Source organism: Lampetra planeri, chromosome 57 (assembly GCF_965212315.1).
Source record: "Lampetra planeri chromosome 57, kcLamPlan1.2.h2, whole genome shotgun sequence".
Classification (NCBI taxonomy): domain Eukaryota; kingdom Metazoa; phylum Chordata; class Hyperoartia; order Petromyzontiformes; family Petromyzontidae; genus Lampetra; species Lampetra planeri.
This window is the reverse complement of record NC_136163.1, coordinates 1,071,443-1,093,792: the sequence shown is the minus strand read 5'-3', so window position 1 is coordinate 1,093,792 and position 22,350 is coordinate 1,071,443. Positions and strand designations below refer to the sequence as shown.

Genomic DNA, 22,350 nt, shown 5'->3' with positions numbered 1-22,350 from the left:
GACACATTCCCACGAGTGAGATTCTCCGACAAGCAAGGCTGCGTTGGCTGGGTCATGTAGCCCGCATGCCCAGAAACCGCATAAATGGGCACGGGACGGGCTGGAAAAGCGATGGACTGATCAGGTACAGGAGGATGTGGAGCTGAGTGGACTTGCCGATGACTGGTACCAGCGGTGTCAAGATCGGCCTCAGTGGAGGAGGCTCGTGAAGGACGCTACTGGGCAGTTGGAGGCAGTCGCCCTCCAACAACAACGGAGGGCGGAGGAGCGACGCTCACAACAACGAGCGGAGCGCCGGGCGGCGAAAACAGTGAGTTGGCACAGTGGGGGGCACAGGCGGTGGATCTGCCGATCATCTCAGTCAGTCGACCCACGGCACCTCGGAATGGACCTGGCCTGGCACAGGCGCCATGGTGACGTCGCCGCCACTCAGCGGCGGCCGTTGTTGTTGTTGGTGTACACTTCTTGTTGCACTTCTTTGGCACCGTACGTAGCCAACGGCACTCATCCGAGGTGTGCGAGTACCTCTGGCCTGGGAGACCGGGGCGGCGAGCTTGCGGATCATCGCCACCGTCTGCGCGAGCACTCGGCGCTTGGCAATCTCCACCTCGTCGTCGCAAGCATAGCACCTGCGTGGTGGCACCACCACCACCACGAGGAGGAGAGGGAGGGTTAGCGGGCAGGGTTACTGACGAAGTGCGAGTTCGGGTTAGGAATTAGGGTTACGGGTTAGGGGTTCGTTTTAAGAATATGGGGTGGGGGTTAGGGTTTAGGCATTAGCCCGAAGGAAAGGTTGCATGCTACTCCAACTACTGATTACAAATGCGTCCCTGCAGATAGTCATTGCGTGCGTCCATCCACGGAGGCCTCACTGAGTCTCAAGACTCTTTTTCAAAGGTAACGCTCGGGGCTAGGGGTGGCGCTAGGGGCTGGGGGTAGCAAGAGGGGCTAGGGGTGGGGCTAGGGGCTGGGGGTAACGCTACGGGCTAGGGGTGGCGCTAGGGGTTAGGGGCTAGGGGTAGCGCGAGGGAATAGCTTGGGGCTCGATCCCGGTGTGGTGTGCGAGTTACCAAACGCTCCACGTGTGCAAGTTGAGTGCCAGGCAGTGCTGGTCCGAGTGGGGAGTGCCGTAGTGGGCCAGGGCGTGCTGCCCCTCCGAGTAGCGGCCACAGCCCTGCGTGTATCCACAGCACACGCAACACAACAACAACAACAACAACAACCGCCGTTCGCCAATAAGTGGCGGTGCTGTCAACGAGGTGCTTGCGCCAGGCTAGGTGCACTGCGAGGCCACGTGAAAGTGTGGCCGTGAGCGGGCATCACCTGATGTCCGCACTTGAGGCACAGCCACACGGGCGTCAGGGGAGACTCCTCGTCGCCATCCTGGGGGTCCTCGCTGCTGCCGGCGGGCGCCGGGGGGCACACGGCACAAACCCCCAGCGCCCCCCCCCTTGTCCAGACACCTCCTCACGGCCGTCTGCTCCAGCGCCTTGTTCACGTGCGAGCACGCAGCTCCTGTGTCAACAACGCCAGCAAACCGCACCAACAACAACAACATTAATTGTTGTTGACAGAAAGAACTGATGGAGTTGCAAATGGCTGTGGTCAATGGGGGGGGGGGGGGGGGGGGGTGATACGGTGCATTTCCCTTGCTCAAGAGTAGAAAATAAGGTCCTGGGTTTGACGGATTTTGGTAGTGCACTTCGAGGCTGGATTTTCGCCCCTTCGGAGGTGGGATTCTCTTAATCTATCCTCTCAGTTGAGCAGAGTAGCAGGGCCGCCGAGGGCAGTGCACCCGGTGGTCGCGCACGTTCGTAGCGGGGCCGATTGGTTGTGTCGTGCGGCGTTGAATTGCGCTAAACTTCGCAGACCCTTTGGCGGGGAGGTCCAGCCGCTGAGCAAAGGGGAAGAGAGCTGGACAAGACATCGTCGAGAGCATGGCAGGCGGAAGTAGACCTGAGATTATGGAATCAGTAGCTGCGCTTTAGAGGATGATCAGGTCAGGGTAGGGCCAGATGCAAGCGGATTGAGGTGGCGGTGACTGTAAATGCCCACGTGGGTGACGGAAAAATCGGTGGTTGAGAAAGCCATGAGAACAGACCAGGCCCAGAGTGTGAGAGTAAAAGAAAAACATCGAATTGGTTCTCTGAAATTAATTTGTTGACCAGCAAAGCCTTCGGGCAACGGACGTTCAATCGGCCCTCTGCGAGTTGCGCGGTGTTAGGGAGGTGGTGTTTAAACGGGCTCCAGTTGGGCTGGACGTTTGCATGACTGTGCTACGCCAAGGACTGTAAGGAGACCCAATTGGTGTAGTACACTCCGATCGCGCACGGGAGATGTGCAACTAATTTGTGTCCCAATCCGAGATGAAGAGAGAGGTGGGCCACCCTGAAAATACCAAAATATTGTCGATGATGAGTTCGTAATGAATCCCAGGAGCAACGGGTGGAAGCCAGAGATTGAAATAAAAATGCATATTTGTTTATGTGTATATAGAAATGTAGCTCCGTTCATTCAAAACCACACCGCACAACGCTGCGCCGGACGACGGCAAATAAAATATGCGCGGAGAAAAATGATGCAACCTCGCGAAGCGGAAAGTAGGGAACCGAAAACCAAGGTCAACCAAATGAAAGTCCGAAGTGAACGATGAGGTTTTGTTGTTTAACGGGACTTTGAATTGTGGGACTTCATTCGGCAAGTACGGAGTGGGAGCACTGAGCGACAGGTAGAGGTGCATGCTGGGAGTTACACTGAGTGACAGGGAGAGGTGCATGCTGGGAGTTAACACTGAGTGAGGGAGAGGTGCATGCTGGGAGTTACACTGAGTGACAGGGAGAGGTGCATGCTGGGAGTTAACACTGAGTGAGGGAGAGGTGCATGCTGGGAGTTACACTGAGTGACAGGGAAGAGGTGCATGCTGGGAGTTAACACTGAGTGACAGGGAGAGGTGCATGCTGGGAGTTAAAATCGGCTCGTGTGCATATTGCGCAACTGTGAGAGATGGAGATGGCTTGGGGCCTTCATCCAGCAGTGGATAGGCCTTGGATGATGATAGTGATGAGGATGATGACAGTGATGATGATGGTAGTGGCGATGATGGTGGTAGTGATGATGATGTTAGTGGTGATGATGGTGGTAGTGCTGATGATGTTAGTGGTGATGATGGTGGTAGTGCTGATGATGGTGGTAGTGATGATGATGGTAGTGCTGATGATGATGGTGGTAGTGCTGATGATGATGGTGGTAGTGCTGATGATGATGGTGGTAGTGGCGATGATGGTGGTAGTGATGATGATGGTAGTGCTGATGATGGTGGTAGTGCTGATGATGTTAGTGGTGATGATGGTGGTAGTGCTGATGATGATGGTGGTAGTGCTGATGATGATGGTGGTAGTGGCGATGATGGTGATGATGGTGGCCTGGCACAAGCGAATGGCAGTTGTTGTTGATGATGTTGATGGTTGTGGTGATGGTTGTGGTGATGATGGTTGTGGTGATGGTAGTGGTGGTGGTGATGGTTGTGGTGATGGTTGTGGTGATGGTTGTGGTGATGGTGGTGGTGATGGTGATGGTTGTGGTGATGGTTGTGGTGATGGTGGTGGTGATGGTGGTGATGGTTGTGGTGATGGTAGTGGTGGTGGTGATGATTGTGGTGATGGTGATGGTTGTGGTGGTGGTGATGGTTGTGGTGATGGTAGTGGTGATGGTTGTGGTGATGGTTGTGGTGATGGTGATGATGGTTGTGGTGGTGGTTGTGGTGGTGGTTATGGTTGTGGTTGTGGTGATGGTTGTGGTGATGGTGGTGGTGGTGGTGATGGTAGTGGTGGTGGTGATGGTTGTGGTGATGGTTGTGGTGATGGTTGTGGTGATGGTTGTGGTGATGGTTGTGGTGGTGGTGATGGTAGTGGTGGTGGTGATGGTGGTGGTGATGGTTGTGGTGATGGTTGTGGTGATGGTGGTGGTGATGGTGGTGGTGATGGTTGTGGTGATGGTTGTGGTGATGGTGGTGGTGATGGTAGTGGTGGTGGTGATGGTTGTGGTGATGGTTGTGGTGATGGTGGTGGTGATGTTAGTGGTGGTGGTGATGGTTGTGGTGATGGTGGTGGTTGTGGTGATGGTGCATTGCCACCGACCGGCTTTGCCATCCTCCGTGGCCTTGGCCGGGTCCACGCCGCCCTTGGTCTTCCTCGTCTTCTTCGTCATGAAGCCGCCACTGGCTACGACACCTGCACCAGCGCCCACACAAAGACCCCCCCCGCCACGACTCATTAGGGGGGTGCAGGGGGGTCCTAGGGGTTGAAGGGGGCACTGATGGGGGTGAGAGGGGGATCACAGGATGTGATAAATATGAAGTTACACTTTGAAAGCGCCATTTGGCGCGCTGTACACAACACACGCAGGCCAACACCAGCCACACAACTCACGATTCAACAGAAGAAAGCTCCTTAGAAGGAGCGCTTCTTAAGAAGGAGCGCTTCTTAAGAAGGAGCGCTTCTTAAGAAGGAGCGCTTCTTAAGAAGGAGCGCGCCTTAAGAAGGAGCGCGTCTTAAGGCGCGATTTCAATGAAGGGGAAGGGGGGCGGGTATCAGCGGAGCGAGTGTCCAGTGGAAGTTAAGTCCACAGTGTTTGGGGGGGCAACCCACCATGATCGTCGTACAGAGCGAGGCAGGTGACCTCGGCAAATAGACAAAGATCCCCCCCCCACCGTGTAGCCTTCACAGACTGTCGGGGCAAGTGCTGTTTAGCACCTATGAAGGCCGGAACGGTACACGAGGGGGTGGGTGGCCAGTAGGGGTCGGCACGGTTTGGCTCAAACCACCAAACCGCGGTTTGAACCGAACCAAATCGGTTTGGTTTGGCTCTGTTTGAACTGGTTCGGTTTGGTTTGGGGCTACGAAAACCGACTCGGTTTGGCTCGGACAGGGTGGAACCGGCTCAAACTAGTTTGGTTCAAGCCAACTTAAGAGGTTTGGTTTAGCTTAGTTTGGTTTGGTTTTGGTTTGGTTTGGTTCAGTCGTCGCTGGTTTGGTTTGGATTGCTCAATTTGAAACCAGTTTGAGTCGGTTCAAACCGTGCCGACCCCTAGTGGCCAGCACCACCACGCCCGACCGCCTTTGTCTCCCCAAGGAGAGGCCCAGGACTGGTTCAGATAATCGTCACTGGGTGTTGAGCTTGAGCGGAAATGGAACCCTGGGATTAAGGGGGCCCTGTGGGGTGAGGGGTCCCGTGGGGTGAGGGAGGTTCTGTGGGGTGAGGGTGTGAGGGTGCTGTGGGGTGAGGGAGGTTCTGTGGGGTGAGGGTGTGAGGATGCTGTGGGGTGAGGGGTCCCGTGGGGTGAGGGAGGTTCTGTGGGGTGAGGGTGTGAGGGTGCTGTGGGGTGAGGGGTCCCGTGGGGTGAGGGAGGTTCTGTGGGGTGAGGGTGTGAGGGTGCTGTGGGGTGAGGGGTCCCGTGGGGTGAGGGAGGTTCTGTGGGGTGAGGGTGTGAGGATGCTGTGGGGTGAGGGTGTGAGGGTGCTGTGGGGTGAGGGTGTGAGGGTGCTGTGGGGTGAGGGTGTGAGGGTGCTGTGGGGTGAGGGTGTGAGGGTGCTGTGGGGTGAGGGTGTGAGGGTGCTGTGGGGTGAGGGTGTGAGGGTGCTGTGGGGTGAGGGTGTGAGGGTGCTGTGGGGTGAGGGTGTGAGGGTGCTGTGGGGTGAGGGTGTGAGGGTGCTGTGGGGTGAGGGTGTGAGGGTGCTGTGGGGTGAGGGTGTGAGGGTGCTGTGGGGTGAGGGTGTGAGGGTGCTGTGGGGTGAGGGTGTGAGGGTGCTGTGGGGTGAGGGTGTGAGGGTGCTGTGTGGTGAGGGTGTGAGGGTGCTGTGGGGTGAGGGTGTGAGGGTGCTGTGTGGTGAGGGTGTGAGGGTGCTGTGTGGTGAGGGTGTGAGGGTGCTGTGGGGTGAGGGTGTGAGGGTGCTGTGGGGTGAGGGTGTGAGGGTGCTGTGGGGTGAGGGTGTGAGGGTGCTGCGGCATCAGATTAGAGGGACAGGTTTCCCCAAGTCGGTTCGGAAACTATTCGTGTCATCATCACGCGCCGCGTCTCCCTGGTGCGTGGGGGGTGGTGGTGGTGGCGGGGATGTTGATGTTGGCGGTGATGATGTTAGTGATGTTGGTGGTGATGTTGGTGGTGATGTTGGTGATAGTGTTGGTGATGATGTTGGTGGTGATGTTGGTGATGATGTTGATGGTGTTGGTGGTGATGATGTTGATGGTGTTGGTGGTGATGTAGGAGGTGATGTTGATGGTGATGTTGATGGTGTTGGTGATGATGTTGGTGGTGATGATGTTGGTGGTGGTGATGTTGGTGGTGGTGATGTTGGTGGTAATGTTGGTGATGATGGTGTTGGTGTTGATGTAGGTGATGATGGTGTTGGTGATGATGGTGTTGGTGGTGTTGGTGATGGTGGTGATGATGGTGTTGATGGTGATGTTGGTGATGATGTTGGTGGTGATGATGTTGATGATGGTGTTGATAGTGATGTTGGTGATGATATTGGTGGTGATGTTGGTGATGATGGTGTTGGTGATGATGGTGTTGATGGTGATGTTGGTGATGATGTTGGTGGTGATGTTGGTGATTATGGTGTTGGTGATGATGATGGTGTTGGTGGTGATGATGTTAGTGATGTTGGTGTTGATGTTGGTGGTGATGGTGGTGATGTAGGTGATGATGGTGTTGGTGATGATGGTGGCGTTGATGTTGGTGGTGATGATGTTAGTGATGTTGGTGGTGGTGATGTCGGTGGTGATGATGTTAGTGATGTTGGTGGTGGTGATGTTGGTGTTGGTGGTGATGATGTTGGTGGTGATGATGTTGGTATTGATGTTGGTGGTGATGATGTTGGTGGTGATGATGTTGGTGGTGATGATGTTGGTGGTGATGATGTTGGTGGTGATGATGTTGGTATTGGTGATGTTGGTGGTGATGTTGGTGGTGATGTTGGTGATGTTAGTGATGATGTTAGTGGTGATGTCGGTGGTGATGTCAGTGATGTTGGTGTTGATGGCGATGTTGGTGATGATGTTGGTGGTGATGTTGGTGGTGATGTTGGTGATGTTAGTGGTGATGTTGTTGTTGGTGGTGATGATGTTGTTGATGTTGGTGATGATGTTGGTGATGATGTTGGTGGTGATGTTGGTGGTGATGTTGGTGATGTTAGTGGTGATGTTGTTGTTGGTGGTGATGATGTTGTTGATGTTGGTGATGATGTTGGTGGTGATGTTGGTGGTGATGTTGGTGATGTTAGTGGTGATGTTGTTGTTGGTGGTGATGATGTTGTTGATGTTGGTGATGATGTTGGTGGTGATGTTGGTGTTGATGTTGGTGATGTTAGTGGTGATGTTGTTGTTGGTGGTGATGATGTTGTTGATGTTGGTGTTGTTCGACTCCGCGTATCGCTACCTCCTCGCCGTTTCGCGTCTCCCTCGTGCAGGCGAGGCGAGCAGCCCGACCGGGGAGACGGAGAGGACAGGGAGAGGAGGGAGTCGGGAGAGGAGGGAGAGGACAGAGAGAGGAGGGAGTCGGGAGAGAGAAGGAAGAGGAGGGAGTGGAGGCGGCGGGGGCGAGCCAAGAGTTCACGTCGAAGGGAGGAGAGTGGAGAGAGCGAGGGGGGAGACTGAGGAGAGTGAGCGAAGGGAGAGTTTGAGATGAGGGAGCGAAGGGAGAGTTTGAGATGAGGGAGCGAGGGGAGAGTTTGAGATGAGGGAGCGAGGGGAGAGTTTGAGATGAGGGAGCGAGGGGAGAGTTTGAGATGAGGGAGCGAGGGGAGAGTTTGAGATGAGGGAGCGAGGGGAGAGTTTGAGATGAGGGAGCGAGGGGAGAGTTTGAGATGAGGGAGCGAGGGGAGAGTTTGAGATGAGGGAGCGAGGGGAGAGTTTGAGATGAGGGAGCGAGGGGGGAGTTTGAGATGAGGAAGCGAGGGGGGAGTTTGAGATGAGGGAGCGAGGGGAGAGTTTGAGATGAGGGAGCGAGGGGGGAGTTTGAGATGAGGAAGCGAGGGGGGAGTTTGAGATGAGGGAGCGAGGGGAGAGTTTGAGATGAGGGAGCGAGGGGAGAGTTTGAGATGAGGGAGCGAGGGGGGGGCGAGGGGGAGGGGAGTTTCAGGAGCTGGGTCCACGCGGCGCACGGTCGCCCTGACGTCTTCCGCTTCCGCCTTCCGCGCACGTGACTCCACCCCCACGTGACCCCACCCACGTGACCCCACGCACGTGGCCCCGCGAACAGCGTCTGTGAAGTTTTGTTTGTGGATTGTGCGAGAAATCCGATGAGCTGGGAAGCTCTTGTTGTTGTTGTTGTTGTTCCCCTTACAGATGTCGAGTAACAACCACGTGGGTTCTCAGCACAGTACGGCACTGTACTCCCTGAAGTCTATCGCAACTAACCCATCGTGAAATTAAACTCGCTTCTTACCACGGCCGTAGCCATGGAGTCAACATGGGGGGGGGGGGGGGGCAAAGCTTTCAGGGGGTCTGCGGGTCCCCCCCAGAAAAAAAATCTAAAATTTAAAACTCATTTCCTGCCTAAAATTTAAAAAAAACATCACTAACACTTGGGATGGACTTTTAATTTATTTTTTAACAATAATGTCTAATAGTGTATTGTATTACATTGCTCTGTTTTAACTTTTTTTTCTACCATTTCCTGTTTCATTGTAATGGCAGATATTAGGGATTAATAAAGTACAACCATAACCACAATCATATAAACAAAAATCTCCGCATTGATTTAAAGGAAGACCAAGGCCAAGGTTTAGCAAATTGTTGTTGTTATTTACATAGCATAGCAACTGTTTTTTTTATAGCAATATATTGGGGGGGGGACATGTTGAGCAGATTTGAATATAAGTCAGATCTGAAACACGGCAGCACTAATTCCTCAGCCGTTGCTGATCACTGCTATAACGCTGTGGGCTCCCATGATATTGTTTTCTCCGAGACCAAGGTGCTCTGCAAGCCGTCTGGCTACCATCAAAGATTTGTTCATGAAGCCATCCAGATATATAAACATAGACGTAACTTCAACCGAGAGGATGGATACAAATTGAGAAATCATTGGAAAGATGTTATTAACCGAGTAAAATTTAACTGTTCATAGTTCCATCTTAATTACCGGGTACTAGTCTATTTACCGAGTTAATTGCATCCTCAGCATTTAGCAGTGCGGCTATTTTGCTTTGGATTCCATCATCGATCTTGGCAGTCATCATGTTGCCTCTTTGCTCTCAGCGCCCATGCAGCGCTCGCACTCCTCGACTTATTTAACTGCCCTAACCCTGGTTTCTCTCCCACTTCAGCAAACATTTCCTTGCTGTGGTTGTCACACCTGATGATGATTGCTTCTGTTGCAATCGAAACGTCGTGATTTATTTATTTTTATTTTTTCACCTACGTGACTTTACCGAAAGAACCAAAGCGTATACTCCCCTACCTCTCTCGACACCCCTCCCTCTCCCCTCCCCTCCACGCACTCCCCTCCCTCTCTCTCCTCCCCGACCTCTGTTTTTTAAGTTCAGAGGAAACAAGAAGATGTGTAGTCGGCACTTTGCTTCGTTCATCATTTCGTTTTTTTTTCAATGCTTTGCTTTATGTGCCCCCCCCCCTACTCCCCTCCACGCACTCCCCGACCTCTGCCCTCTCTCTACTCCCCTCCCTCACCTGGCTAACAAGCGCCATGACCTCACCATCTTCGCCTGAGCACAGGCGAAGTTGGCGGTGTACAGAACGAGGAAAAAGATGCTGCAAGGTGACACTGACGGCTGCTCTGTGCTTCCAGTGTTCAGAGGCCTGCTTAAGGCGCGGCTCCGGCTGGAGCACGCCATGTACCACACACATGCCGGTGATGTGAGGAGTGTCTTCTTCGAACGCTGGGGAGCCCAAAAAGCCCCTCTCTGTACCAGCGTGGACGGCACCCTCGTGTTCACCTTTTGAAGCGCTCGCTTGTCACCGTGGCGTGCGCGATGACCACCACCACCACGTGACTTGTTTTTCGTGTTGTCGGTGCATTTAGCACCACAGCGCGTTGATTTATAGCGTTTGTTTTCATGTGTTTGCTGGTGACTTTGTGTATTTCATATCGGAATCGCCTCCAGTGCTCTTACTGCTGGCGGCAATAAAAGTTGTTTATAAGTCAAGTCTACTCCCCTCCACATTCTCCCCTACCTCTCTACTCCGCTACCTCTCCCCTCTCTCTACTCCCTTCCACACACTCACCTACCTCTTTCTCAGAAGCGACCTGGCCACAAATGATAGCTCAATTTATTGGCTTATGTGGGAAAATGTATAGCAGCCATATACATAGCCGTCAACCCATACGGTGTACCCGTGTTCTTGTCGAGAGATTGAGTTCTCAGGTCCATACGGCGCACTACTATGTGACAATACGGGCAAACAGAACGTGTCTACTTGTGTGTGTCTCCCTTGTGATGGGACTTTGTAGGATGAACGTTGAGATGTATAAGGGGCACGGGGTGACCGATAACTCACGTGACCAGTCCCCTGCCTACCCCCCCCCCTCTAACCCACTTGACCAGTCCCCTGCCTACCCCCCCCCCCTCTAACCCACGTGACCAGTCCGCTGCCTACCCCCCCCTCTAACCCACGTGACCAGTCCGCTGCCTACCCCCCCCTCTAACTCACGTGACCAGTCCCCTGCCTACCCCCCCCCCTCTAACTCACTTGACCAGTCCCCTGCCTACCCCCCCCCCTCTAACCCACGTGACCAGTCCCCTGCCTACCCCCCCCCCCCATCTAACTCACTTGACCAGTCCCCTGCCTACCCCCCCCCCTCTAACTCACTTGACCAGTCCCCTGCCTACCCCCCCCCTCTAACCCACGTGACCAGTCCCCTGCCTACCCCCCCCCTCTAACTCACTTGACCAGTCCCCTGCCTACCCCCCCCTCCCTCTAACCCACGTGACCAGTCCCCTGCCTACCCCCCCCCCCCTCTAACTCACTTGACCAGTCCCCTGCCTACCCCCCCCTCCCTCTAACCCACGTGACCAGTCCCCTGCCTACCCCCCCCCCCCTCTAACCCACGTGACCAGTCCCCTGCCTACCCCCCCCCCCCTCTAACCCACGTGACCAGTCCCCTGCCTACCCCCCCCCTCTAACCCACGTGACCAGTCCCCTGCCTACCCCCCCCCCTCTAACCCACTTGACCAGTCCCCTGCCTACCCCCCCCTCTAACTCACGTGACCAGTCCCCTGCCTACCCCCCCCCAACGCTCACCCCACCCCCTACCCACCGTGGGCCCCCCCTCTCCTCCTCCTCGCACCGTGGCGAATGGACCTCTCCTCCGCCCCGTCCATTGTCTCTGCCTCCCGGCTCATGGACCCGTGGTGGTGGTGGTGGTGGCGAGCAGGAGGCAGAGGGGAGGTGGAGGGGGGAGGGGTGGAGGGGGGAGATTTAAATGAAATCAAATGAGAGGGAAAGCGAATGTCGTCTCAATCACGGGCGCGTTAATAGGGGAGCAGTGTCTCGCGTGTGTGTGTGTACTCCTGTGTGTGTTACTCTGTGTGTGTGTTACTCTGGGTGTGTGTACTCCTGAGTGTGTGTGTACTCTGTGTGTGTGTACTCCCGTGTGTGTGTGTGTACTCATGTGTGTGTGTGTACTCTGTGTGTGTACTCCTGAGTGTGTGTGTACTCCTGAGTGTGTGTGTACTCTGTGTGTGTGTACTCCCGTGTGTGTGTGTACTCCCGTGTGTGTGTGTGTACTCATGTGTGTGTGTGTACTCTGTGTGTGTACTCCTGAGTGTGTGTGTACTCTGTGTGTGTGTACTCCCGTGTGTGTGTGTACTCCCGTGTGTGTGTGTGTACTCTGTGTGTGTGTGTACTCTGTGTGTGTGTGCTCCCGTGTGTGTGTGTACTCTGTGTGTGTGTGTACTCTGTGTGTGTGTACTCCCGTGTGTGTGTGTGTACTCTGTGTGTGTGTGTACTCTGTGTGTGTGTGTACTCTGGGTGTGTGTACTCTGTGTGTGTGTGTACTCTGTGTGTGTGTGTACTCTGGGTGTGTGTACTCTGTGTGTGTGTGTACTCTGTGTGTGTGTGTACTCTGTGTGTGTGTGTGTGTACTCTGTGTGTGTGTGTACTCTGTGTGTGTGTGTACTCTGGGTGTGTGTGTACTCTGGGTGTGTGTACTCCCGTGTGTGTGTGTGTGTGTACTCTGTGTGTGTGTGTACTCTGTGTGTGTGTGTGTACTCTGAGTGTGTGTGCACTCTGTGTGTGTGTGTGTACTCTGTGTGTGTGTGCACTCTGTGTGTGTACTCCTGTGTGTGTGTGTGTACTCTGTGTGTGTGTGTGTACTCTGAGTGTGTGTACTCTGTGTGTGTGTGTACTCTGTGTGTGTGTACTCTGTGTGTGTACTCTGTGTGTGTGTGTACTCTGTGTGTGTGTACTCCCGTGTGTGTGTGTGTACTCTGTGTGTGTGTGTACTCTGTGTGTGTGTGTACTCTGGGTGTGTGTACTCTGTGTGTGTGTGTACTCTGTGTGTGTGTGTACACTGGGTGTGTGTACTCTGTGTGTGTGTGTACTCTGTGTGTGTGTGTACTCTGTGTGTGTGTGTGTGTACTCTGTGTGTGTGTGTACTCTGTGTGTGTGTGTGTACTCTGGGTGTGTGTACTCCCGTGTGTGTGTGTGTACTCTGTGTGTGTGTGTACTCTGTGTGTGTGTGTGTGTACTCTGAGTGTGTGTGCACTCTGTGTGTGTGTGTACTCTGAGTGTGTGTGTACTCTGTGTGTGTGTGTGTGTGTACTCTGAGTGTGTGTGCACTCTGTGTGTGTGTGTACTCTGTGTGTGTGTACTCCTGTGTGTGTGTGTGTACTCTGAGTGTGTGTGTGTACTCTGTGTGTGTGTGTACTCTGTGTGTGTGTGTACTCTGTGTGTGTGTGTGTACTCTGTGTGTGTGTGTACTCTGTGTGTGTGTGCACTCTGTGTGTGTGTGTGTACTCTGTGTGTGTGTACTCTGTGTGTGTGTGTACTCTGTGTGTGAGTGTGTACTCTGTGTGTGTGTACTCCTGTGTGTGTGTGTGTACTCTGTGTGTGTGTGTGTACTCTGAGTGTGTGTACTCTGTGTGTGTGTGTACTCTGTGTGTGTGTACTCTGTGTGTGTGTGTGTACTCTGTGTGTGTGTGTTACTCTGTGTGTGTGTTACTCTGTGTGTGTGTGTGTACTCTGTGTGTGTGTGTGTACTCTGTGTGTGTGTGTGTTACTCTGTGTGTGTGTGTGTACTCTGTGTGTGTGTACTCTGAGTGTGTGTGTGTACTCTGTGTGTGTGTGTGTACTCTGTGTGTGTGTACTCTGAGTGTGTGTGTGTACTCTGAGTGTGTGTGTGTACTCTGTGTGTGTGTGTACTCTGTGTGTGTGTGTACTCTCTGTGTGTGTACTCTGAGTGTGTGTGTGTACTCTGTGTGTGTGTACTCTGTGTGTGTGTGTGTACTCTGTGTGTGTGTACTCTGTGTGTGTGTGTACTCTGGGTGTGTGTGTACTCTGTGTGTGTGTGTGTGTACTCTGTGTGTGTGTGTGTGTACTCTGTGTGTGTGTGTACTCTGTGTGTGTGTGTGTACTCTGTGTGTGTGTGTGTGTACTCTGTGTGTGTGTGTGTGTACTCTGTGTGTGTGTGTACTCTGTGTGTGTGTGTACTCTCTGTGTGTGTGTACTCTGGGTGTGTGTGTGTACTCTGTGTGTGTGTGTACTCTGTGTGTGTGTGTACTCTGTGTGTGTGTGTACTCTGGGTGTGTGTGTACTCTGTGTGTGTGTGTGTACTCTGTGTGTGTGTGTGTACTCTGGGTGTGTGTGTACTCTGTGTGTGTGTGTGTGTACTCTGTGTGTGTGTGTGTGTACTCTCTGTGTGTGTGTACTCTGGGTGTGTGTGTGTACTCTGTGTGTGTGTACTCTGTGTGTGTGTGTGTACTCTGGGTGTGTGTGTACTCTGTGTGTGTGTACTCTGGGTGTGTGTGCACTTGGAGGAGGCTCGTGAACGACGCTGCTACTGGGCAGTTGGAGGCAGTCGCCCTCCAGCAACAACGGAGGGCAGAGGAGAGACGCTCACAACAACGAGCGGAGCGCCGGGCGGTTAAAGTGCAGTAGGTTGGCACAATAGGGGGTACAGCTAATGTGCATCTGTAGTGGTGGTGTTGACGCGCGCGACAGTGAGAGATCACGGGGCGGCGCGGGGTGCGTGGTTGTGCGCGCTGACACCACAAGGTGGGAAATAGGATCGTGGGCAGCGCGCAGTGATTGGTCAACTGGGGTGGATGCTCTCAGCGACGTCCGCATGAGGGACTATAAAGGGGGACGCGCGGGAGCACTCGGGGAGTTGATAACCAGTGGAAGATCGAAGACGGAGTTGAAGAGGTAGGGCCCTGAGACCCCTAGTCCCGCTGTCCTTGTAAGGGCCGGGACCCTGTGTGGCTCGGAGGCGAGACTGTGGGACCCGTGGTCTGACGTCCATGTGGGACGAGGCTGTGGGACCCAGAGTCGAGACGGACACCCCAGCCGGGTGGGTTCCGAGAGGCTACGGGGCGTGAGAGCCCGTGTGGGTGTAGCCAGGGGAACCCCGTGGGTTAGGCTGCAGTTAGCCACCCGTGTGATATAAGTTGGTGTTAATAAAGAGTGTGCTACCCGTAAGGTCGTCTCCCGCCAAGTTACTACATTACACATCTACCAGTCATCACAATCAGCCAACACATGGCACCTGCTGGGTCTGTCCCGAGACCTCCTGTCAGCGGGTATTGGTCTTGGTGTATGTAGACTTGTGTGTGTACTCCTGTGTTTGTGAGTACCGATATAGCCACTGGGGAGACAAAGGCGGCCGGGCGTAGTGCTGACCACCCACCCCCTCGTGTGCCAAAGTGCCGGCCTTCATAGGTGCTCACTAACAGCACTTGCCCCAGCTGTCTGTTAAGGCTACACGGGGGGTCTTTGTATTTTTCCTGTGTGTGTGTGTGTGTACACACGTGTCCACATTGAGAAGGAGTTGGAGGTGCTACTGCTCAACATGGAGCTTGCCACTGAGAGGTGAGGCCTTACCATCAGCTCCACCAAAACTAAGCACCTGCCTGGGTATTTTGTACCATCGGACACTCCACCCCCACAACTCCCAATTGGTGATGGGGCAGTTGTGGAGAGAGTGGAGAGTTTCCCATACCTGGGCAGTGTGCTTATCACCAGCTCCGGTTTAACAGCAGAGGTCTCACTCCGAATCATTGGTTGCGTAACGCTGTGTGGAAGCTACCTGGTCTGTTGCTCTACACGAATCTTCAGGTCTTCTCGGCCACAGCCATGCCCTCCCTCCTCTACGCTTGCAGGAAACGTGGACCCCTCTATAGGAACATCTACACCAGTTTGAAACATTTAGGCTGGCCTGCCTACAATCGATCCTGGGTTTACAGGGTGAGTTAGTGGTGAGGGTGCAGGGTGAGTGAGTGAGTGGTGAGGGTGCAGGGTGAGTGAGTGAGTGGTGAGTGTACAGGGTGAGTGAGTGAGTGGTGAGGGTGCAGAGTGAGTGAGTGAGTGGTGAGGGTGCAGGGTGAGTGAGTGGGTGAGTGGTGAGGGTGCAGGGTGAGTGAGTGGGTGAGTTGGGAGGGTGCAGGGTGAGTGAGTGAGTGGTGAGTGTGCAGGGTGAGTGAGTGAGTGGTGAGGGTGCAGGGTGAGTGAGTGAGTGGTGAGGGTGCAGGGTGAGTGAGTGAGTGGTGAGGCTGCAGGGTGAATGAGTGAGTGAGTGGTGAGTGTGCAGGGTGAGTGAGTGGTGAGGGTGCAGGGTGAGTGAGTGAGTGGTGAGGGTGCAGGGTGAGTGAGTGAGTGAGTGGTGAGGGTGCAGGGTGAGTGAGTGGTGAGTGTGCAGGGTGAGTGAGTGGGTGAGTGGTGAGGGTGCAGGGTGAGTGAATGAGTGGTGAGGGTGCAGGGTGAGTGAGTGAGTGAGTGGTGAGGGTGCAGGGTGAGTGAGTGAGTGAGTGGTGAGGGTGCAGGGTGAGTGAGTGAGTGAGTGGTGAGGGTGCAGGGTGAGTGAGTGAGTGGTGAGGGTGCAAGGTGAGTGAGTGAGTGGTGAGGGTGCAGGGTGAGTGAGTGGGTGAGTGGTGAGTGTGCAGGGTGAGTGAGTGAGTGAGTGGTGAGGGTGCAGGGTGAGTGAGTGAGTGGTGAGGGTGCAGGGTGAGTGAATGAGTGAGTGGTGAGGGTGCAGGGTGAGTGAGTGAGTGAGTGGTGAGGGTGCAGGGTGAGTGAGTGAGTGGTGAGGCTGCAGGGTGAGTGAGTGAGTGAGTGGTGAGGGTGCAGGGTGAGTGAGTGAGTGAGTGATGAGGCTGCAGGGTGAGTGAGTGAGTGGTGAGGGTGCAGGGTGAGTGAGTGAGTGAGTGGTGAGGGTGCAGGGTGAGTGAGTGAGTGGTGAGGCTGCAGGGTGAGTGAGTGAGTGAGTGGTGAGGCTGCAGGGTGAGTGAGTGAGTGGTGAGGGTGCAGGGTGAGTGAATGAGTGAGTGGTGAGGGTGCAGGGTGAATGAGTGAGTGAGTGGTGAGGGTGCAGGGTGAGTGAGTGAGTGGTGAGGTTGCAGGGTGAGTGAGTGAGTGAGTGGTGAGGCTGCAGGGTGAGTGAGTGAGTGGTGAGGCTGCAGGGTGAGTGAGTGGTGAGTGTGCAGGGTGAGTGAGTGAGTGAGTGGTGAGGGTGCAGGGTGAGTGAGTGGGTGAGTGGTGAGTGTGCAGGGTGAGTGAGTGGTGAGGGTGCAGGGTGAGTGAGTGAGTGGTGAGGCTGCAGGGTGAGTGAGTGAGTGAGTGGTGAGTGTGCAGGGTGAGTGAGTGAGTGAGTGGTGAGTGTGCAGGGTGAGTGAGTGAGTGAGTGGTGAGGGTGCAGGGTGAGTGAGTGGGTGAGTGGTGAGGGTGCAGGGTGAGTGAGTGAGTGAGTGGTGAGGCTGCAGGGTGAGTGAGTGAGTGAGTGGTGAGGGTGCAGGGTGAGTGAGTGAGTGAGTGGTGAGTGTGCAGGGTGAGTGAGTGGTGAGTGTGCAGGGTGAGTGAGTGGGTGAGTGGTGAGTGTGCAGGGTGAGTGAGTGAGTTAGTGGTGAGGGTGCAGGGTGAGTGAGTGGGTGAGTGGTGAGTGTGCAGGGTGAGTGAGTGAGTGGTAAGTGTGCAGGGTGAGTAAGTGAGTGAGTGAGTGGTGAGGGTGCAGGGTGAGTGAGTGGGTGAGTGGTGAGTGTGCAGGGTGAGTGAGTGAGTGAGTGGTGAGGGTGCAGGGTGAGTGAGTGGGTGAGTGGTGAGTGTGTAGTGTGAGTGAGTGAGTGGTGAGGGTGCAGGGTGAGTGAGTGGTGAGGGTGCAAGGTGAGTGGATGAGTGGTGAGTGTGTAGGGTGAGTGAGTGGTGAGGGTGCAGGGTGAGTGAGTGGTGAGGCTGCAGGGTGAGTGAGTGAGTGAGTGGTGAGGGTGCAGGGTGAGTGAGTGAGTGAGTGGTGAGGGTGCAGGGTGAGTGAGTGAGTGAGTGGTGAGGGTGCAGGGTGAGTGAGTGAGTGAGTGAGTGAGTGATGAGTGTGCAGGGTGAGTGAGTGAGTGGTGAGTGTGTAGGGTGAGTGAGTGAGTGGTGAGGGTGCAGGGTGAGTGGTGAGGCTGCAGGGTGAGTGAGTGAGTGAGTGGTGAGGGTGCAGGGTGAGAGAGTGAGTGAGTGGTGAGGGTGCAGGGTGAGTGAGTGAGTGAGTGGTGAGGGTGCAGGGTGAGTGAGTGAGTGATGAGTGTGCAGGGTGAGTGAGTGGGTGAGTGGTGAGTGTGCAGGTTGAGTGAGTGAGTGAGTGGTGAGGGTGCAGGGTGAGTGAGTGGGTGAGTCGTGAGTGTGCAGGGTGAGTGAGTGAGTGAGTGGTGAAGGTGCAGGGTGAGTGGATGAGTGGTGAGTGTGTAGGGTGAGTGAGTGAGTGGTGAGCGTACAGGGTGAGTGAGTGGTGAGTGTGTAGGGTGAGTGAGTGGTGAGGGTGCAGGGTGAGTGAGTGAGTGGTGAGGCTGCAGGGTGAGTGAGTGGTGAGGGTGCAGGGTGAGTGAGTGGTGAGGGTGTAGGGTGAGTGAGTGAGTGGTGAGGCTGCAGGGTGAGTGAGTGGTGAGGGTGCAGGGTGAGTGAGTGGTGAGGGTGCAGGGTGAGTGAGTGGTGAGTGTGCAGGGTGAGTGAGTGAGTGAGTGGTGAGGGCGCAGGGTGAGTGAGTGAGTGGTGAGTGTGCAGGGTGAGTGAGTGAGTGGTGAGGGCGCAGGGTTAGTGAGTGAGTGGTGAGCGTGCAGGGTGAGTGAGTGGTGACGGTGCAGGGTGAGTGAGTGAGTGAGTGGTGAGTGTGCAGGGTGAGTGAGTGGTGAGGGTGCAGGGTGAGTGAGTGGTGAGTGTGCAGGGTGAGTGAGTGAGTGAGTGGTGAAGGTGCATGGTGAGTGAGTGAGTGGTGAGGATGCAGAGTGAGTGAGTGAGTGGTGAGGGTGCATGGTGAGTTAGTGAGTGGTGAGGGTGCAGGGTGAGTGAGTGAGTGAGTGGTGAGTGTGCAGGGTGAGTGAGTGGTGATTGTGCATGGTGAGTGAGTGAGTGGTGAGGGTGCAGGGTGAGTGAGTGAGTGAGTGGTGAGTGTGCAGGGTGAGTGAGTGAGTGGTGAGGTTGCAGGGTGAGTGAGTGAGTGGTGACGGTGCGGGGTGAGTGAGTGAGTGGTGAGGATGCAGGGTGAGTGAGTGAGAGGTGAGGCTACAGGGTGAGTGAGTGAGTGGTGAGGGTGCATGGTGAGTGAGTGGTGAGGGTGCAGGGTGAGTGGTGAGTGAGTGGTGAGGGTGCAGGGTGAGTGAGTGGTGAGTGTGCAGGGTGAGTGAGTGAGTGGTGAGTGTGCAGGGTGAGTGAGTGAGTGAGTGGTGAGGGTGCAGGGTGACTGAGTGAATGGTGAGGGTGCAGTGTGAGTGAGTGAGTGGTGAGGGTGCAGGGTGAGTGAGTGAGTGAGTGGTGAGGGTGCAGGGTGAGTGAGTGAGTGAGTGGTGAGGGTGCAGAGTGAGTGAGTGAGTGGTGATTGTGCAGGGTGAGTGAGTGAGTGAGTGGTGAGGGTGCAGGGTGAGTGAGTGAGTGGTGAGGCTACAGGGTGAGTGAGTGAGTGGTGAGGGTGCATGGTGAGTGAGTGGTGAGGGTGCAGGGTGAGTGGTGAGTGAGTGGTGAGGGTGCAGGGTGAGTGAGTGGTGAGTGTGCAGGGTGAGTGAGTGAGTGGTGAGTGTGCAGGGTGAGTGAGTTAGTGAGTGGTGAGGCTGCAGGGTGAGTGAGTGAGTGAGTGGTGAGGTTGCAGGGTGAGTGAGTGAATGGTGAGGGTGCAGTGTGAGTGAGTGAGTGAGTGGTGAGGGTGCAGGGTGAGTGAGTGAGTGGTGAGGGTGCAGGGTGAGTGAGTGAGTGGTGAGGGTGCAGAGTGAGTGAGTGAGTGGTGAGGGTGCAGGGTGAGTGAGTGGTGAGGGTGCAGGGTGAGTGAGTGGTGAATGTGGAGGATGAGTGAGTGAGTGAGTGGTGAGGGTGTAGGGTGAGTTAGTGGTGAGGGTGCAGAGTGAGTGAGTGAGTGGTGAGGGTGCAGGGTGAGTGAGTGAGTGAGTGGTGAGGGTGCAGGGTGAGTGAGTGAGTGGTGAGGGTGCCGGGTGAGTGAGTGAGTGAGTGGTGAGGGTGCAGGGTGGGTGAGTGAGTGAGTGGTGAGGGTGCAGGGTGAGTGAGTGAGTGAGTGGTGAATGTGAAGGGTGAGTGAGTGAGTGAGTGGTGAGGCTGCAGGGTGAGTGAGTGAGTGAGTGGTGAGGGTGCAGGGTGAGTGAGTGAGTGGTGAGGGTGCCGGGTGAGTGAGTGAGTGGTGAGGGTGCAGGGTGAGTGAGTGAGTGGTGAGGGTGCAGGGTGAGTGAGTGAGTGAGTGGTGAATGTGAAGGGTGAGTGAGTGAGTGGTGAGGCTGCAGGGTGAGTGAGTGAGTGAGTGGTGAGGGTACAGGGTGAGTGAGTGGTGAGGGTGCAGGGTGAGTGAGTGGTGAGGGTGCAGGCTGAGTGAGTGAGTGAGTGGTGAGGGTGCAGGGTGAGTGAGTGAGTGAGTGGTGAGGGTGCAGGGTGAGTGAGTGAATGAGTGGTGAGGGTGCAGGGTGAGTGAGTGAGTGAGTGGTGAGGGTGCAGGGTGAGTGAGTGAGTGAGTGGTGAGGGTGCAGGGTGAGTGAGTGAGTGGTGAGGGTGCAAGGTGAGTGAGTGAGTGAGTGGTGAGGGTGCAGGGTGAGTGAGTGGGTGAGTGGAGAGTGTGCAAGGTGAGTGAGTGAGTGGTGAGGGTGCAGGGTGAGTGAGTGAGTGGTGAGGGTGCAGGGTGAGTGAATGAGTGAGTGGTGAGGGTGCAGGGTGAGTGAGTGAGTGAGTGGTGAGGGTGCAGGGTGAGTGAGTGAGTGGTGAGGCTGCAGGGTGAGTGAGTGAGTGATGAGGCTGCAGGGTGAGTGAGTGAGTGGTGAGGGTGCAGGGTGAGTGAGTGGGTGAGTGGTGAGGGTGCAGGGTGAGTGAGTGGGTGAGTGGTGAGGGTGCAGGGTGAGTGAGTGAGTGGTGAGTGTGCAGGGTGAGTGAGTGAGTGGTGAGGGTGCAGGGTGAGTGAGTGAGTGGTGAGGGTGCAGGGTGAGTGAGTGAGTGGTGAGGCTGCAGGGTGAGTGAGTGAGTGAGTGGTGAGGGTGCAGGGTGAGTGAGTGAGTGAGTGGTGAGGGTGCAGGGTGAGTGAGTGAGTGGTGAGGCTGCAGGGTGAATGAGTGAGTGAGTAGTGAGTGTGCAGGGTGAGTGAGTGGTGAGGGTGCAGGGTGAGTGAGTGAGTGGTGAGGGTGCAGGGTGAGTGAGTGAGTGAGTGGTGAGGGTGCAGGGTGAGTGAGTGAGTGGTGAGTGTGCAGGGTTAGTGAGTGGGTGAGTGGTGAGGGTGCAGGGTGAGTGAATGAGTGGTGAGGGTGCAGGGTGAGTGAGTGAGTGGTGAGGGTGCAGGGTGAGTGAGTGAGTGAGTGAGTGGTGAGGGTGCAGGGTGAGTGAGTGAGTGGTGAGGGTGCAAGGTGAGTGAGTGAGTGAGTGGTGAGGGTGCAGGGTGAGTGAGTGGGTGAGTGGTGAGTGTGCAGGGTGAGTGAGTGAGTGGTGAGGGTGCAGGGTGAGTGAGTGAGTGAGTGGTGAGGGTGCAGGGTGAGTGAATGAGTGAGTGGTGAGGGTGCAGGGTGAGTGAGTGAGTGGTGAGGGTGCAGGGTGAGTGAGTGGGTGAGTGGTGAGTGTGCAGGTTGAGTGAGTGAGTGAGTGGTGAGGGTACAGGGTGAGTGAGTGGGTGAGTCGTGAGTGTGCAGGGTGAGTGGGTGAGTGGTAAGTGTGCAGGGTGAGTAAGTGAGTGAGTGAGTGGTGAGTGTGCAGGGTGAGTGAGTGGGTGAGTGGTGAGTGTGCAGGGTGAGTGAGTTAGTGAGTGAGTGGTGAGGGTGCAGGGTGAGTGAGTGGGTGAGTGGTGAGTGTGTAGGGTGAGTGAGTGAGTGGTGAGGGTGCAGGGTGAGTGAGTGAGTGAGTGGTGAAGGTGCAGGGTGAGTGGATGAGTGGTGAGTGTGTAGGGTGAGTGAGTGAGTGGTGAGCGTACAGGGTGAGTGAGTGGTGAGTGTGTAGGGTGAGTGAGTGGTGAGGGTGCAGGGTGAGTGAGTGAGTGGTGAGGCTGCAGGGTGAGTGAGTGGTGAGGGTGTAGGGTGAGTGAGTGAGTGGTGAGCGTGCAGGGTGAGTGAGTGAGTGAGTGGTGAGGGCGCAGGGTGAGTGAGTGAGTGGTGAGTGTGCAGGGTGAGTGAGTGAGTGAGTGGTGAGGGCGAAGGGTTAGTGAGTGAGTGGTGAGCGTGCAGGGTGAGTGAGTGGTGAGGGTGCAGGGTGAGTGAGTGGTGAGTGTGCAGGGTGAGTGAGTGAGTGAGTGGTGAGGGAGCAGGGTGAGTGAGTGAGTGGTGAGTGTGCAGGGTGAGTGAGTGAGTGAGTGGTGAGGGCGCAGGGTTAGTGAGTGAGTGGTGAGCGTGCAGGGTGAGTGAGTGGTGACGGTGCAGGGTGAGTGAGTGAGTGAGTGGTGAGTGTGCAGGGTGAGTGAGTGGTGAGGGTGCAGGGTGAGTGAGTGGTGAGTGTGCAGGGTGAGTGAGTGAGTGAGTGGTGAAGGTGCATGGTGAGTGAGTGAGTGGTGAGGATGCAGAGTGAGTGAGTGAGTGGTGAGGGTGCATGGTGAGTTAGTGAGTGGTGAGGGTGCAGGGTGAGTGAGTGAGTGAGTGGTGAGTGTGCAGGGTGAGTGAGTGGTGATTGTGCATGGTGAGTGAGTGAGTGGTGAGGGTGCAGGGTGAGTGAGTGAGTGAGTGGTGAGTGTGCAGGGTGAGTGAGTGA

At 55.4% G+C, this 22,350-nt stretch overlaps 2 protein-coding genes across 2 annotated transcripts in view; one reads left to right on the top strand and one right to left on the bottom strand.

The window, feature by feature from the left end:
* Positions 1-8,207, bottom strand: part of LOC144735863 (ubiquitin carboxyl-terminal hydrolase 16-like) — an 81,639-nt gene extending 73,432 nt beyond the window's left edge. The window contains 6 exon segments of the mRNA XM_078618416.1: positions 526-629; positions 1,071-1,174; positions 1,324-1,449; positions 1,451-1,515; positions 4,137-4,229; positions 7,436-8,207. Coding sequence (XP_078474542.1) covers positions 526-629; positions 1,071-1,174; positions 1,324-1,449; positions 1,451-1,515; positions 4,137-4,206 — 469 coding nt within the window. The 5' untranslated portion in view covers positions 4,207-4,229; positions 7,436-8,207.
* Positions 4,648-22,350, top strand: part of LOC144735794 (PR domain zinc finger protein 13-like) — a 23,761-nt gene continuing 6,058 nt past the window's right edge. The window contains exon 1 of the mRNA XM_078618315.1: positions 4,648-4,672. Coding sequence (XP_078474441.1) covers positions 4,648-4,672 — 25 coding nt within the window. The remainder of the gene's footprint in view (positions 4,673-22,350) is intronic.